Source organism: Hemitrygon akajei, chromosome 23, assembly GCF_048418815.1.
Source record: "Hemitrygon akajei chromosome 23, sHemAka1.3, whole genome shotgun sequence".
In the NCBI taxonomy this organism is placed as follows: Eukaryota; Metazoa; Chordata; class Chondrichthyes; order Myliobatiformes; family Dasyatidae; genus Hemitrygon; species Hemitrygon akajei.
The window spans coordinates 2,293,999-2,310,545 of record NC_133146.1 but is presented as its reverse complement, the minus strand read 5'-3'; the positions used below and the strand labels follow the sequence as shown (position 1 = coordinate 2,310,545).

The 16,547-nt window shown below is 43.1% G+C and overlaps 1 protein-coding gene across 3 annotated transcripts in view; it reads left to right on the top strand.

Annotated features, from left to right (window-relative positions):
- rbm20 (RNA binding motif protein 20) overlaps positions 1-16,547 on the top strand; it is a 253,185-nt gene that overhangs the window by 145,601 nt on the left and 91,037 nt on the right. For all 3 annotated transcript variants that reach the window (XM_073026846.1, XM_073026845.1, XM_073026847.1), the window contains exons 2-3: positions 5,265-6,420; positions 14,073-14,134. In XM_073026846.1, coding sequence (XP_072882947.1) covers positions 5,265-6,420; positions 14,073-14,134 — 1,218 coding nt within the window. The remainder of the gene's footprint in view (positions 1-5,264; positions 6,421-14,072; positions 14,135-16,547) is intronic.

The window sequence follows — 16,547 nt, the reverse complement described above, 5'->3', positions numbered from 1 at the left end:
CAATATTTTGCAGAAAGGATTACAGGATTACTGCTTTAAAAAGATAATGCAGATCTTTTTAATGGAATTTGATATAGGAAGTAGATATCCTGACCCAATTCCAGTTCAGAAGGTGGCAGTAATGTACCTTCGAGCTATTTGCTAGCCATCGTAAAACCTCAGGAGAAGATGACAAAGGACATTTTGGAATTTTTCCACCAGCTTCATTAGAACTTAAAGAAGTGGAGGCTGGAGTGTTCCATTTACCTCCTCAATCGAGAGAATTGTGCCTGATTTTCATTACCTCAGTGCCACTTTCCTGTATTAATGCCCTACTGACACAAATCAGAAAAAATCAGTTTCAGTGAAGAGAATGAGAGGTGTTAGAATGTAAAACATTACCGCACAGTACAGACCTTCTGGCTCAGGACATTGAGTCAACATATTAACCTACTCCAAGATCAATCTACACCCCCCCCCCCCCCCGCCTGCTACAGAGCCCAGCCCTCCATTTTTCCATTATCCTTGTGCCTATTTAGCCAATCTAAGAGTATCTTAAATATCCTTAATGTGTCTGCCTCTACCACAACTCCTGACATTCACCACTCTCCTTAAAAGAAAGCTCCCTCTGACATCCTCTCTGTACTTTCCTCCAATCACCTTGAAATTACACCCTCTTGTATTAGTCATTTCCACCCTGAAAAAGGCATTCTATCAGTGCCTCTTATGATCTTATGAAAGCTCAAAATTCAAAGTAAATTTATTATCAAAGTACATATATGTCACCATAAACAATTCTGAGATTCATTTTCTTGTGGGCATCCTCAGTAAATCCAATAACCATAACAGAATTAATGAGACTGTACCCAACAGGATTGACAACCAGTGTGTAAAAAACAAGAAACTGTACAAATATAAAAGAAAAAAAGGAAATAATAAATAAACAAATAAATAAACAAACAAACAAATAAATAAACAAATAAACAATAAATATCAAGAACACGAGATGAAGAGTCCTTGAAAGTGAGTCCATAGGTTGTTGGAATGGATCAGTGATGGGTGGAGTGAAGTTATCCCCTTTGGTTGAGGGCAGCAACTGTTCCTGAACCTGTGGTGTCTGTCCTGAGACTCCTCTACCTTCCTGATGGCAGCAGCGAGAAGAGTGACCAGGGTGGTGGGAGTCCCTGATGACGGATGCTGCTTTCCTGTGGCAGTGCTCCATGTAGATGTGCTCAATGGTGGGGAGAGCTTTACCCATGATGGACTGGGATGTATCCATTACTTTTTGTAAGATTTTCCATTCAAGGGCAACCACACCAGACTGTGATACAGCTTCTTATACACCTCTGTCAAATCACTTCTCATCCTCGAGTGATCCAAAGGGAAAACTCCTGGCTCGGTCAACTATCCCCACAAGACATGCATCATGGTAAATCTCTTCTGCACTCTCTCTAAAACTTCAGCATCTTTCCTATATGAGGCAACGAGAATTGAACACAATATTCCAAGTATGGTTTAACCACAGTTTTGTAGAACTGCAACATTACCTCGCAGCTCACAGCAATCCCCTGGCTAACAAAAGCCAACACACTATACACTTAGTTTGTGGGAAAGTTTGATGGATCTATGGATATAGACCCCAAGCTTCCTCTGTTCCCCACATTGCCGAGAATTCTGCCATTAAATCTGATCTGCAAAAGTGAATCACTTCACATTTTTCCAGGTAGAACTCCATCTGCCATGTCTTAGCCCAGCTCTGCATCCCGCCAAGTCCTATTACAACCTACAACAACCCTCCACACTATCCACAACTCCATCAACCTTCATGCCATCTGCAATCTTACGCACCCTTCCACATCCCCATCCAAGTTATTTATAAAAATCACAAAGAGCAGGAATTCCACACCAGATCCCTCTTTTGTGAACACCATTGGTTACTGACCTCCAGGTTGAATATGCTCGATCTCTGCCTCTATGGCACGAATCCGCAGAGTCTGAATCCAATACCTCCTCTATTTCTGAATGAGCCTTATCAAAGAAATTACTAAAAACCACGTTTACAATGGAATAGAGTGTCCACAACTCCCTCACATTTACCATAGCCTTGGAGAGGGATAGGAACAGACAGAGGGGAAAGCATTTACTCGGAGGAGTGGCAAATATTTTTGTGTCTGGCTCAATTACTTTTTCTGCTGCTTCTTCCACATATGCACCACCCTCTGCATGAAAAGTATCCCCCACTGCCTCCTTAAAATCTTTCTCCATTCCCCTTCAACCTATGCCCTCTAGTTTTTGGTTCCTTTTCCAAGGGAAGATCTCTGTGTGCTCTCACTCTGTCTGCTGCATTACTCTGTAACTGAATGCAGACAGTCATCATTTTGAGAGCAGCCACTGGGGAACTTATTGGCAGCAGTGTGTTCCGTCTCAGCTTCTGTTGGTGTGCGATGTGGATTCAGAGCATCACCAGTGAAAGGAACGTTTCTCTTACAAAGCCTTGGACTGGCTTCCCTGCTGGCACACGGAGATGAATATGAAGACAGGGATGTCATTTAAGATAAATAATAAAATTCTTTTGTGAAACAGATACATTTCAGATGCATTTTGATGACAGCTGAATGTCAGCCCCAAACTTTTCCTCACGGAGTAGATTCATTAGTGATAATGTGACCTTTGCCTCCTTGGGTTGGAATTTACTCAGCATTGTGAGAGATATGTAACAGGCAAATGGCATTGACATTCAGTCAAGAACAGAAACAGAATAGATTTCAACAACAGAGTGCACCGAGTTCAGCAGTTTCACCAAGTGACCGTGGAATATCTGGTCAATTGTTTATTATACGGGGAAATAATTCTTACTAGCTTTCTGAAGTAAAGATACAGTGAAGGGATGTTGGGGAACAAGAAGCAGGCAGGATAGTTATGGCCAATATACCAGAATTCCTTTAATCGATGTACACTCTGTGGTAACTTTACAAGGTGCTAGTGTGGTCTTCTACTGCTGTAGTTCATCTACTTCAAAGTTTGATGTGTTGTGCATTCAGAGATGCTCTTCTGCACACCACTGTTGTAACGTGTGGTTATTTTGTTACTGTCATCTTCCTGTCAAATTGAACCAGTCTGGTCATACACCTCTGACCTCTTTTGTTAACAAGGCATTTTCACTCACAAAACTGCCGCTCACTGGATTTTTTTTCTCCCACCATTCTCTGTAAACTCCAGAGTTTGTGCATGAAAATCCAAGACATCAGCAATTTCTGACCACCCTGTCCAGCACCAACAATATTTCCACAGTCAAAGTCACTTGGATCACATTTCTTCCCCATTCTGATGTTTGCACTGAACAACAACTGAACCTCTTGACCATGTCTGCATGCTTTTGCATCGAATTTCTGCCACATGATTGGCTGAATAGATATTTTCATCAATGATCAGATGTACAGGTATCACTAATATAGTGGCCACTGAGTGGTTGTCCCTTGCGACCCATCAAGCTGCACTGCCCCTGATTTAACCCTAGTCTAATCACGGGATACTTAACAAGATTTACAGGTACATCTTTGGGAGGAAACTGGAGAATCTGGATGAATCTCATGCAGTTACGAGGAGAACGTGCATTCTCCTTACAGGAGGTGGTGGGAATTGAACCTAGGTCGCCTGTATGGTAAAGCCTTGTGCTAACCACTGCACTACCGTGCTGTCCCTGATTCTGGGTAGACTGGAATAGTAATGGTTTCTAGAGCTATAGATTAACAAATCATTAAAGATAGAAATTTAAGTTAATAAAGTCAGAAAATTGTAAACTAAACAATAGGAATCATTTTGGTTGATGTAGAATAGTAAAATAAGTTGTTTTTGGTTGTTTTTAGCCTATAGTGTGTCCTGGTTGGATTACATTCAATATAGTAGCACTCTTCCAAGTCTCTGGGATTCAATATAAAGGTGCATAAAGATTCGCAAGTCATAGAACAACAGTGCAACACAGAAACAGGCCCTTCTGCCCATCTAGTCCCATCAAACTGCACTGCCATGGCTCTCCTGATCCTTTCCATCCATTTACCTATTCAAACTTCTCTTAAAGGTTGAATCAACCCACATCCACCACCTGCTGGCAGCTCTTCCCACACGCTCACCATCCTCTGAGTGAAGAAGGTCCCCCTCATGTTTCCCTTAACCATTTCACCTTTCACCCTTAACCCTGCATTCAGTTCTGGTCACCTCACTACAGGAAGGATGTGGATACTATAGAGAGAGTGCAGAGGAGATTTACAAGGATGTTGCCTGGATTGGGGAGCATGCCTTATGAAAACAGGTTGAGTGAACTCGGCCTTTTCTCCTTGGAGCGATGGAGGATGAGAGGTGAACTGATAGAGGTGTATAAGATGATGAGAGGCATTGATCTTGTAGATAGCCAGAGGCTTTTTCCCAGGGCTGAAATGGCTAACACGAGGGGACATAGTTTTAAGGTGCCTGGAAGCAGGAATGAGGAATGTCAGAGGTAAGTTTTTCACCCAGAGGGTGGTGGGTGCATGGAGTGGACTGCCAGTGATGGTGGTAGAAACAGATACAATAGGGTCTTTTAAGAGACTCGTAGATAGGTACATGGAGCTTTGAAAAATAGAGAGCTATGCGGTCGGGAAATTCTAGGCAATTTCTAGAGTAGGTTACATGGTCAGCACAACATTGTATGCCGAAGGGTGTTGTAGATTTCTATGTTCTATGTTTCCATGTTTTAACCAATGATCTCCAGTTGTAGTTTCACCCAAAATGCCTGCTTGCATTTACCCTATCTATACCCCTCATAATTTTATATACCTGTTTCATTCTCCTATGCTCCAGGGAATAAGGTCCTAACCTATTCAGACTTTACCTATAACTCATGTCCTGCAGTCCCAGCAACATACTTGTCAATTGTTTATGAAATAAAAGCATGATCTGGCCACGTGACCCCTCATGCCTGTTCAATCTTGTAAGAAGACCATGGTTGGTCTTTCATCTCAGCACCACTTTGGCTCACCAGCTCCATTTCCCCAGACTCCCTGATTACAGGTTACAGATGGAATTGTTAATTTGATGTTGAGTAACTCTTCAGGGATCTGACAGAGCTCTCCGTGTGCCAAGAGGTCGGTGACAAGTCTTCATTAGGTCTTTGATTTATCTGACTCTTCGATTGCATGTGGTAATGACACACACAGACATTAGCTTCGCCCCGGACATTCACTGCTCTGATCTGGTCTGAGCTGCCTTATTTCTTTTGTTACCAATTTCCAACTGTCTTTTGATTGCAGTGTTGCAAAGACCTTGGAGAAGAATCCATTTTCCATCAGCGGAGGGACTCCAAGCACCATTTTGCCATCGGCAGCCAGCATCCAGCTCGCTCAGCTCCAAGCCCAGCTGACCCTTCAACGCCTGAAGTTCGCTCAGTCTGCGGTGAACAGCAACACAGCAGCCGCCAGTGTCCTGAGCCAGGTCCTTACCAAGGTTGCCATGTCTCAGCCTCTGTTTAACTCCCTGATTGGTGCCACGTCTGCACAAGCTGTGGGGTGTATGCCCGGCCCAGCTATGCCCCCGGCTGGCCTGGCTTATCCCCCCCAAACTCCAGCATTAACTGCCCTGGTGGCTGGAGGAATGGGCCAAGGTGGGAGCCTGCAGACACAGAGCTCCAGCCCACTCACGATGAACCCATTTGTGGGGATGACTTCACAGTCATCTGCCCATTCAGGAACTCCAGCTATGAACCTGAGCAAACCTGCCTCGTCACAGCCTTCCGGTGCTTTCTCTGAATATCCAGCTGACTTCTCCTGTAAGTCCAGTGCTGCCAGCAACCACACCTACATGCACGATGAGGTACTACCTACCCAAGGATTTCATCCATTTGGCTTCAGTGGCGATATACCCAACATCCTTCCTGGTAACCACGGCCCAGTTAAAGGGCCGCAACTTTTGAGCCAGCCCCATCCGGGATTTCAGATGGACTTCCAGAATTCCCAGGCATCCAGAATGCAGGCACTCGGTTTTCTGGGAGAAATGAGTGCTGGTGGCTTCCCCCAGGTCCAGCCATCTGCAAATCCACAGAACCAGGGGAACTGGACCCCCGATCAGTGGCAAAACCTGCAGCCCAACAGGCCTGAGTTTGCAGCCCAGCCCCAGGACATGTGGCCCTCCAAAGGTCAACAGCTGCACATGAGGAATGAGCTGTACAACCCCGAGGAGCCGACATCTGAAGGGAAGTCCATGGTTGGACAGCCACCTCACCTCAACAGACCCAGCAACTGCAACCAGAACGTCTGTGGCCCACCGTTCAATCCACGCGACAGGCCACCGCCGGGCTCCCTCCCAGAGAGACAAATGCAGCCCCGGGAACTCAATGACTTCCACGGCCTGGTGCCCTCCCAGCTGCCTCACATTTGCTCGATATGCGACAAGAAAGTCTTCAACCTCAAGGTGGGTACGAAGCAAAAGAGGGGCAATTGTCATGGTACCTGGGTGAGGTGGTGCTGAATGTGCATGGTGTTTAGAATGAGCAGTTCTGATAACTATCCATTTCATTCTCTTGGAATCTCCTTCCTGTGCTGGTCTATTTATTAAGATTAAGATAAACATTAACTTTATTTGTCACATATACATTGAAACATGCAGACGTATCAAAATGTGTTGCTTGTGTCAATGGCTACCAGTCTGATTATGAGCTGGGTGCCGCCCACAAGCAAACCCTACACCAGCCTAGCATACCCACAATTTACTAATCCCTAAGCTTGGAAAGTGGGACGAAATCGGATGAAAGCCATGTGGTCCCGGGAAGAATGTACTAACTCCTTACACAGTGGCGGGATTTGAACACAGGTCACTGCCGTGTTAAGTATCACATTCACCACTACACTACCATTCCACCCTGACTGTACCATACACCACTGTGCTGCCAAGGGAAAACCAATTACACCAGCTTCTCGCAGATGGCTGTGGGAATTGAAGCCTGATCTTCCAATGACTGGTGCTATAAAATGTTACACTGTGTTGGTTTTATGTCTGTGAGGTCATTTAAAGTTCAAAGTAAAATTTATTATCAGAGTACATACATATCACCACATACAACCCCGAGATTCTTTCTCTGCAGGCATACTTAGCAAATCTATAGAACAGTAACTGTAAACTATAACATCAGGAAATGTAAACAGTAAACTAAAGCATGCAAATAGTGAGCATGAAATAACAATATGTGTAGTTTTGTTCAAGAGCCTGCTGGTTGAGGGGTAGTAACTGTTCTTGAAATTTATGAGACTGTGGTTCTGAGTGAATAATGCTTTTGATATAGTTCCTTTCCGGTCTATATGACTTTTTATTTGATTTTATTGAACGTATTGGATAACTCTGACATTTGTCCATTGACCTCTGATGTTTTATAACAAATGTACAGGTTGTTCTGAAGTTGGAACTATATCTTACTTGCAAAATATATTCCAGGATTCCATTATTTTAGATGTGACAGAGTGGGGGAGCTTAAAGGGGGAAGGGTGGCATTACTAGTCAGGGAAAATGTCACGGCAGTGACATTCTCAGTCAGGACAGACTGGACACCTCATCTATATTGGTGGAACTGAAGGATGAGCACGTTAATGGAATTAAATTATAGACCACCCAACAGTCCATGGGATTTAGAGGAACATAGAAAACGTAGGCTGTTGCGAGAAGCATAAGCTTGTGATGGTAGGTGATTTTAACTTTTCACATATTGACTTGGTCTCCTAAACTGTAAAAAGACTAGATGGGATAGAGTTCATCAAATGTTTTCAGGAAAGTTTTCTTAATCAGTACATAGAAATCCCAACAAGAGAGTGAATTACTTGATCTGCTATTAGGGAATGAGCCAGGGCAGGTGACAGAACACTTTGCATCTCGTGACCACAATGCCAGTAGTTTCAAGGTACTTTTCGAACAGGGTAGGTCCAGTTCTCAAGCTGAGATTCTAAATTGGAGAAAGGTGAAATTTGGTGGTGTCAGAAAGGATCTGGCAAGTGTGGATTGGGACCGATTATTTTCTGGCAAATATGTACTTGGTAAGTGTGGCCTTCAAAAGTGAAATTTTGAGAGCAGAGTTTGTATATTCCTGTCAGAATAAAAGGCAAGGATAACAGGTTTAAGGAACCTTTGTTTTGGAGAGATTAAGAAAAAACCGAGATGCACAGCAGCTATAGGCAGGTAGGGACAAATGAGCTACGTGGGGGAGTGCAAGAAATGCCAACAAACGTAAGAAAGAGATCAGGAGGGCCTAAAGAAGGCCTGAGGTTTATCTAGCAAACAAGTTGAAGGAGAATCCTAAGGGCTTCTACAGATATATTAAGAGCAAAAGGCACCAAATTGGTCCTCTGGAAGATTGGAGTACAGTAGTAGACTATGCGTGGAGCTGAAAGAGATGGGGAAGGCTTAAATGGATTTTTTTCCTTCTGTATTTTATCAGGAGATGGACACAGAGTCTATAGAAGTGAGGCAAAGCAGCAGCAAGGTCTTTGACCTTACACAGGTTACAGAGGAGGAAGTGTTTGCTGTCCTGAGGCAATTAGTGTAGATAAATCCCCAGGGCCCGACAAACTGTTCCCTTGGACCCTGTGAGAATCTAGTGCAGAGATATTTAAATAATCTTTAGCCACAGGTGTGATGCAGTGAGGTAATGTCGCAGCTATACAAGGCCTTGGTCAGACCCCACTTGGAGTACTGTACTCAGTCTGGTCACCACACTACGGAAAGGATGTGGACACTACAGAGAGAGTGCAGAGGAGATTTACAAGGATGTTGCCTGGATTGGAGAGCATGCCTTAAGAAAATAGGTTGAGTGAACTTGGCCTTTTCTCCTTGGAGCAACAGAGGATGAGAGGTGACCTGATAGAGGTATATAAGATGATGAGGGGCATTCATCATGTGGATAGTCAGAGGCATTTTTCCAGGGCTGAAATGGCTAACACGAGGGGCATAGTTTTAATGTGCTTGGAGGTAGGTATAAGGAGATGTCAGAGGTAAGATTTTCACAGAGAGTGGTGGGTGCATGGAGTGCATTGCCAGTGATGGTGGTAGGGGCAGATACAATGGGATCATTTAAGAGACTCTTAGATAGGTACATGGAGCTTTGAAAAATAGAGGGCAATGCGGTCGGGAAATTCTAGGCAGTTTCTAGAGTAGGTTACATGGTCAGCATGACATAGTGGGCCGAAAGGCCTGTAATGTGCTGTAGATTTCTATGTTCTATGTTGTAATCTGTAATGTTCTATGACTCTAGAAACAGGAAAGATCACAAACAGATTGTACAGATTGGAAGCAATGCCTATCAGAGAAAACCATTGAACTATGTTGTTTTTGCCCAGGCAAAGTCATTAATTCAAGTTTTATTCATCTTTTTATAATAATTAAATAAATTGAAAAGTAGAATTATAATTATAACTTGGTATTTTTAATATAACTTGACATTTTGTAAAATATCTGGAGTAGTTCATAGACTGGACATGGAAAATCAAATCTTAGTGTTTAAGCAAAAGGATATAATGTTTTGTCCACAATTTAAGATGTTTAGCGATTGTACATTAAGATCTTTTACATTATTTGCAGTGAATGATGGGTGACATGGTTAGCGGTTAGTGGTTAGCATAATTGCTTAAAAACACCAGTGATTACTGATTGGGGGTCAATTCCAGCTGCCTTCTGTAAGGTGCTTTTATGTTCCCACCATGGCTGCGTTGATATCCTCCCAGTTTTCTGGTTTCCTTTCATATTCCAAAGATGTGTGGTTAGGGTTAGGGTTAGTGAGATGCGGACATGCTAAGTTAGTGCTGGATGTGTGGTTAGTGTTAGGGTTAGTGAGATGTGGACATGCTAAGTTAGTGCTGGATGTGTGGTTAGTGTTAGGGTTAGTGAGATGTGGACATTCTAAGTTAGTGCTGGATGTGTGGTTAGTGTTAGTGAGATACGGACATGCTAAGTTAGTGCTGGATGTGTGGTTAGGGTTAGGGTTAGTGAGATACGGACATGCTAAGTTAGTGCTGGACGCGTAGTTAGGGTTAGTGAGATGTGGACATTCTAAGTTAGTGCTGGATGTGTGGTTAGTGTTAGGGTTAGTGAGATGTGGACATTCTAAGTTAGTGCTGGACGCGTAGTTAGGGTTAGTGAGATGTGGACATTCTAAGGTAGTGCTGGATGTGTGGTTAGGGTTAGTGAGATGTGGACATGCTAAGTTAGTGCTGGATGTGTGGTTAGGGTTAGTGAGATGTGGACATTCTAAGGTAGTGCTGGATGTGTGGTTAGTGTTAGGGTTAGTGAGATGTGGACATTCTAAGTTAGTGCTGGACGCGTAGTTAGGGTTAGTGAGATGTGGACATTCTAAGGTAGTGCTGGATGTGTGGTTAGGGTTAGTGAGATGTGGACATGCTAAGTTAGTGCTGGATGTGTGGTTAGGGTTAGTGAGATGTGGACATTCTAAGGTAGTGCTGGACGTGTGGTTAGGGTTAGTGAGATGTGGACATTCTAAGTTAGTGCTGGATGTGTGGTTAGTGTTAGTGAGATACGGACATGCTAAGTTAGTGCTGGATGTGTGGTTAGGGTTAGGGTTAGTGAGATACGGACATGCTAAGTTAGTGCTGGACGCGTAGTTAGGGTTAGTGAGATGTGGACATTCTAAGGTAGTGCTGGATGTGTGGTTAGGGTTAGTGAGATGTGGACATGCTAAGTTAGTGCTGGATGTGTGGTTAGTGTTAGGGTTAGTGAGATGTGGACATTCTAAGTTAGTGCTGGATGTGTGGTTAGTGTTAGGGTTAGTGAGATGTGGACATTCTAAGTTAGTGCTGGACGCGTAGTTAGGGTTAGTGAGATGTGGACATTCTAAGGTAGTGCTGGATGTGTGGTTAGGGTTAGTGAGATGTGGACATTCTAAGTTAGTGCTGGACGTGTGATTAGGATTAGTGAGATGTGGACATGCTAAGTTAGTGCTGGATGTGTGGTTAGTGTTAGGGTTAGTGAGATGTGGACATTCTAAGGTAGTGCTGGATGTGTGGTTAGGGTTAGTGAGATGTGGACATTCTAAGTTAGTGCTGGACGTGTGATTAGGGTTAGTGAGATGTGGACATTCTAAGTTAGTGCTGGACGTGTGGTTAGGATTAGTGAGATGTGGACATGCTAAGTTAGTGCTGGATGTGTGGTTAGTGTTAGGGTTAGTGAGATGTGGACATTCTAAGTTAGTGCTGGACGTGTGATTAGGGTTAGTGAGATGTGGACATTCTAAGTTAGTGCTGGACGTGTGGTTAGGATTAGTGAGATGTGGACATGCTAAGTTAGTGCTGGATGTGTGGTTAGTGTTAGGGTTAGTGAGATGTGGACATTCTAAGTTAGTGCTGGATGTGTGGTTAGGGTTAGTGAGATACGGACATGTTAAGTTAGTGCTGGATGTGTGGTTAGTGTTAGTGTTAGGGTTAGTGAGATGTGGACATGCTAAGTTAGTGCTGGATGTGTGGTTAGGGTTAGGGTTAGTGAGATGTGGACATTCTAAGTTAGTGCTGGACGTGTGGTTAGGGTTAGTGAGATGTGGACATTCTAAGTTAGTGACGGACGTGTGGTTAGGGTTAGTGAGATGTGGACATTCTAAGTTAGTGACGGACGTGTGGTTAGAGTTAGGGTTAGTGAGATACGGACATGCTAAGTTAGTGCTGGATGTGTGGTTAGGGTTAGGTTTAGTGAGATGTGGACATTCTAAGTTAGTGATGGACGTGTGGTTAGGGTTAGGGTTAGTGAGATGTGGACATTCTAAGTTAGTACTGGACGTGTGGTTAGGGTTAGTGAGATGTGGACATTCTAAGTTAGTGCTGGACATGTGGTTAGGGTTAGTGAGATGTGGACATTCTAAGTTAGTGCTGGACGTGTGGTTAGGGTTAGTGAGATGTGGACATGCTAAGTTAGTGCTAGAACTTTAGGGCTGCCCCCCCAGCACAATCTTCATTGATTTCAATTGAAGCAAACAATGCACATCACTATATTTTTGTATGAACATGTGACAAATAAAGCTAATCTTCAAAGAATATTAAATCTTTGAAGAGGGGATTATTGGAATGTGGTTATGTTGAAATGTACTTTCAGTTACCCATATCTGTGAATGTTCCAGCAGATCCACCAGCAGAACTCACACTCAACTCTGCAGAAAATCCCCTGAGATCCCCATGTCCATCCAAACTGGCAAGAGAATGATAATATTCTTCAGATAGCACTTGGATATCAGGAAAGAGAGGTGGAATTAAGAGTAGAGATGTGAACTTGACACCCTTAATTTATTGTCACTTAGAGTAGTTCGTTTTGTAAAAGACATGAGAAATCAATAGGAGAATTTATTTTCCATTTTCATAAAAAAGTAAAGAGACATTTACAAACAAAAAGGCTAAATGTGTTTTGACAAAAGATGGAGGGTAGAAAAATCCCTTTGTCTTCCTCACGTGGCCTGAATGACACTGCAGAAACAGAAACATTCCCAGCAGATCATGTCTGATTAGTTTAATACACTGCTTATTATGGGTTAAATTTCCTTCTGAGTAATCTTCCATTTCTTTGGAAGAAGAGGTTAATATCTAATGATACATTGTCCTGCTTCAATTCCTTTCTAATGTCATTAAACCCATTAAGTATTTCCAACACTTCATGCTTTATTTCAGCTTCCAACACCTGCAGTATTTTGTTTTATGTGCTTGCTCCCACCTTTGAAATGTTACCTGCTGGTATTCTTTCCTTATTCTTCTCCACCGTTAAAGACCCCTCACACCTTGCTGCTCAACTCTCCCAAAACCAGAGCGAGAGTTGTGAGTTTCTTCCCATTTCCAGATCAGCGGAACTCCAGAATTCCCGCAGCAGCTTCTTATCCAAGTCTTCTCCAGATCGCTTGGAGTACTGTGCTCAGTTCTGGTCACCTCATGGAAGGATGTGAAAACTATAGAAAGGGTGCAGAGGAGATTTACAAGGATGTTGCCTGGATTGGGGAGCATGCCTTATGGGAATAGGTTGAGTGAACTCAGCCTTTTCTCCTTGGAGCAACGGAGGTTGAGAGGTGACCTGATAGAGGTGTACAAGATAATGAGAGGCATTGATCGTGTGGATAATCAGAGGCTTTTTCCCCAGGGCTGAAATAGCTGGCATGAGAGGGCAGAGTTTTAAGGTGCTTGGAAGTAGGTACAGAGGAGATGTCAGCGGTAAGTTTTTTATGCGGAGAGTGGTGAGTGCATGGAATGGGCTGCCGGCAATGGTGGTGGAGCCGAATACGTTAGGGTCTTTTCAGAGACTCCTGGACAGGTACACGGAGCTCAGAAAAATAGAGGGCTATGGGTAACCCTAGATAATTTCTAAGGCAAGGACATGTTTGGCACAACTTTGTGGGCTGAAGGGCCTGTATTGTGCTGTAGGTTTTCTATGTTTCTATGCTTTTAACAAAATCCTTCAATAGCAACAAACGACCTGGTAGAGATCCTCCAGTACTTTGTGTGTTGCTCCAGATTCCAAAACCTGCTGTCTCTTGTCGCCAGATCCCTCAGTGTTACTGTATTCATTGCCTGGGTTGCAGCTGAGAACTTGAACTCTTCAGAGGAATAAACACAAAAGATTTTGCAGATGCTGGAAATCCAGAACCACATACACAAAATGCAAGAGAAAATGTCCTGAAGAAGGGTCTCAGCTTGAAATGTCGACTGTTCATTCCTCAACATTGATGCTGCCTTTCCTTCTGAGGAATACCTGGTGCGCGAGAGAATAATTTTACCATAGCAATACAAGCAGCCTGCATCTAGTTGGCATTCATATTCAGATTATTTATTGTCATATATATCACATTGTAAAATTCCTTGCTGACAGGAGGTTCACAGGGTGAATGATGGTAATTAAAAAGTACAGCAAAGAACACAAAGATAATGGAATGATACCTACAGCTGGGTTTCATGTTTGTTCTGTAGACTTACACCCATTAGTACGACTGAAATAGCAAACAGTGTCCAAGACAAGCTCTAGTCACTAGGTCCCAGACAGTGTAAGGGCTAAAAAGCCAATCCAATGCTTGATCTGATGTGTTTGCTGCTGTTTTCCATTGTCAGGATTGGGAACATCATGTGAAAGGAAAGCACCACATCCAGAACTGCACCATCTTCTCTGAAAGGTAAGCGATCATCCCAATTAGCTTCCAAATAATTCCTTTCATGTGTCCTAGATGAGACACTTTGAGTTTTTGTACTCCCCGCAGACCACACGGTATAATTGTCAGATTCCTTTCCATGATAATAATAATCTTTCATTAAACCATCTCCACTGATGACACATGAGTTACCAGAACATGATGTATTTAATTCCTCAAACACTCTTCGATGTGCAGCTAATGGCATTTTTTCTTACAGGTTCTTTTATTCCTTCTTGCTATAAACAAAAGTTTTCCTTCTATTTCCATAATTTATTTTTTGCCAGCTGTTCCTAACTCAGAGCCTGACCTCACTCTAATACACTAATTACTGTTTAACTTTCTTCTGCTATCCTTCCCTTTCCTAAAGAGAAGAACACATTTGGTGGGGAATTTTTTGGCATTTTCTGGAGTTAAAGTATTACTGAATACCAAAACCAATGGGTAGTGGTGGGAGGGGGAGGAGGAAATTCCCTTTTAAATGTCACATTTTACCAGTGAGTCTTTCTTGACTATTCCCATCAGCAAGATTCAAACATACTTTACAAAATCATTGTTCATCACTGCCAAAATCTCTGTGAGGTACGGACAGCAAGCCACTTTGCATTTGTAGATCATGCTTGCAATTGTTCCACAGGTGTAACGCAAAAACTGTTTGCACCTCTCTCACTGGGCTTCAAAACAAACTCGGCTCATTAGCGAACTCTGCTGACAGCCATGTGACTTAGCAGGGCAAAGGACACCTTTCATAAGCAATAGGTGGGTTCCACCAAGCAAGTTTGGATGTTCCAATTAAGGAACATTGAATGCTGTGTAAATACTGTCCCATATACAATTATCGGTTGCCAAAAATGACAGATAGTACACCTGCATAAAATTATAAAGAGAGGATATTTACCAACTTTTCAACTTTATCAGACAGTTAATAGGAAAAGAAAAAAACAATAAAAGGGCCCATTACAGTTAAACCAGTTCAATATACACATAAATGTCTGGAGTAGCTAGGTGTATCACTTTTTCTCATGCACTGAACCCACGTACTATGTGAAAGACACCAGTCACAGTCCGAATTTCCCTCAAAAACCATCTCAAATGGACTGACTCGCTCAGGTGTATTGGTTCATCCTCCTTGGAACCATTCATCTGCACCAGGCACTTCTTACAACACAATTTTCCTTCGAATGGTATTCTGCAGCATCTTCCCTTGTGCCCCATCCGCAGCTCCTGTCAAAAAACCTCAAACCAGACTACTGTCCAACAGGAATCTTCTCCCACCCAGCACTCTCGGATGTTCCACTGGGCAGAAAGTTGCAGCACGTACAAAGACTGCCCCAAATGTGGCATGTTGCACTCTCAAAAGACTGGACCCAGGTCCAGAGGAATGGCAGCATCTCCAGGAAGAGAGGGCAACAAGAGGTTAAACGCCAGATTACCAACAGAGCCTCGGAGGAGTGACTGAGTGACACCACGAGACAATTCACCCTCTCTGACACAATGACTCCACTAAGGCACCTAAAGAGAGTCCTTTTTTTAAATATAGAATGCAGGAAACATGTTCCAACCACAATTAATTTAAGAAGATTAAATCGAAAACACCAGGGCTTATCAACTGCAACGAAGATGTTGAGTAGTAAAAATAGGTGCTGAAAAACTCTAGAAGCTCAACGCTCTATGGCATGACAGTGCCTCCTTCCCAAGGCTGGTACCTGACAACCCAAAGAGCTCTCGAGGCAGCTCCAAAAAACACAAGGCAGACCTGGAGCTTGGGGCAATGCTGGAAAATCTAGAACAGCTCCAATAGTCCCAAGGCAGGTCTGAAAAAAACACAAGGCAGAGCTGGAGCTCGAGGCAGCACTGGAAAATCTGAAACAGATCATATAGCTTAGAAATATAGCATATAACTTTGAAACATAGCACAGAACTGAGAAACATAGCATATAACTTGGAAACATAGCATTTGACTCAGAAGCATAGTATATAGCTTGGAAACATAGCAAATAACTTGGTATATTCCATATAACTTGGAAACATAGATACGACTTGGAAGCAGCATACATGTTGGAAACATTGCACGTAACTTGGAAACATAGCATTTGACTCAGAAGCAGTTCGGGAGCATGGGAGATGTTACAAACCTTGTTGATCCAGAGAAAAAAATCTCGAACATAGAGTGGAGAAGCTCCACTGGTTCCATAGGTAAGTGGGATCACTCTGTCATGCAGCACTCTAGAAAGACCGGACCCAGGTGCAGAGGAACAGCAGGATCCCCAGGAAGAGAGGGCAACAAGAGGTTAGATTTTGGAATATCAACAGAGCCTTAGAGGAGCAACTAAGCGACACCACAAGACAATACATTCTGTCTGACACAATGACCCCACCAAGGCACTAAATGAGAGTC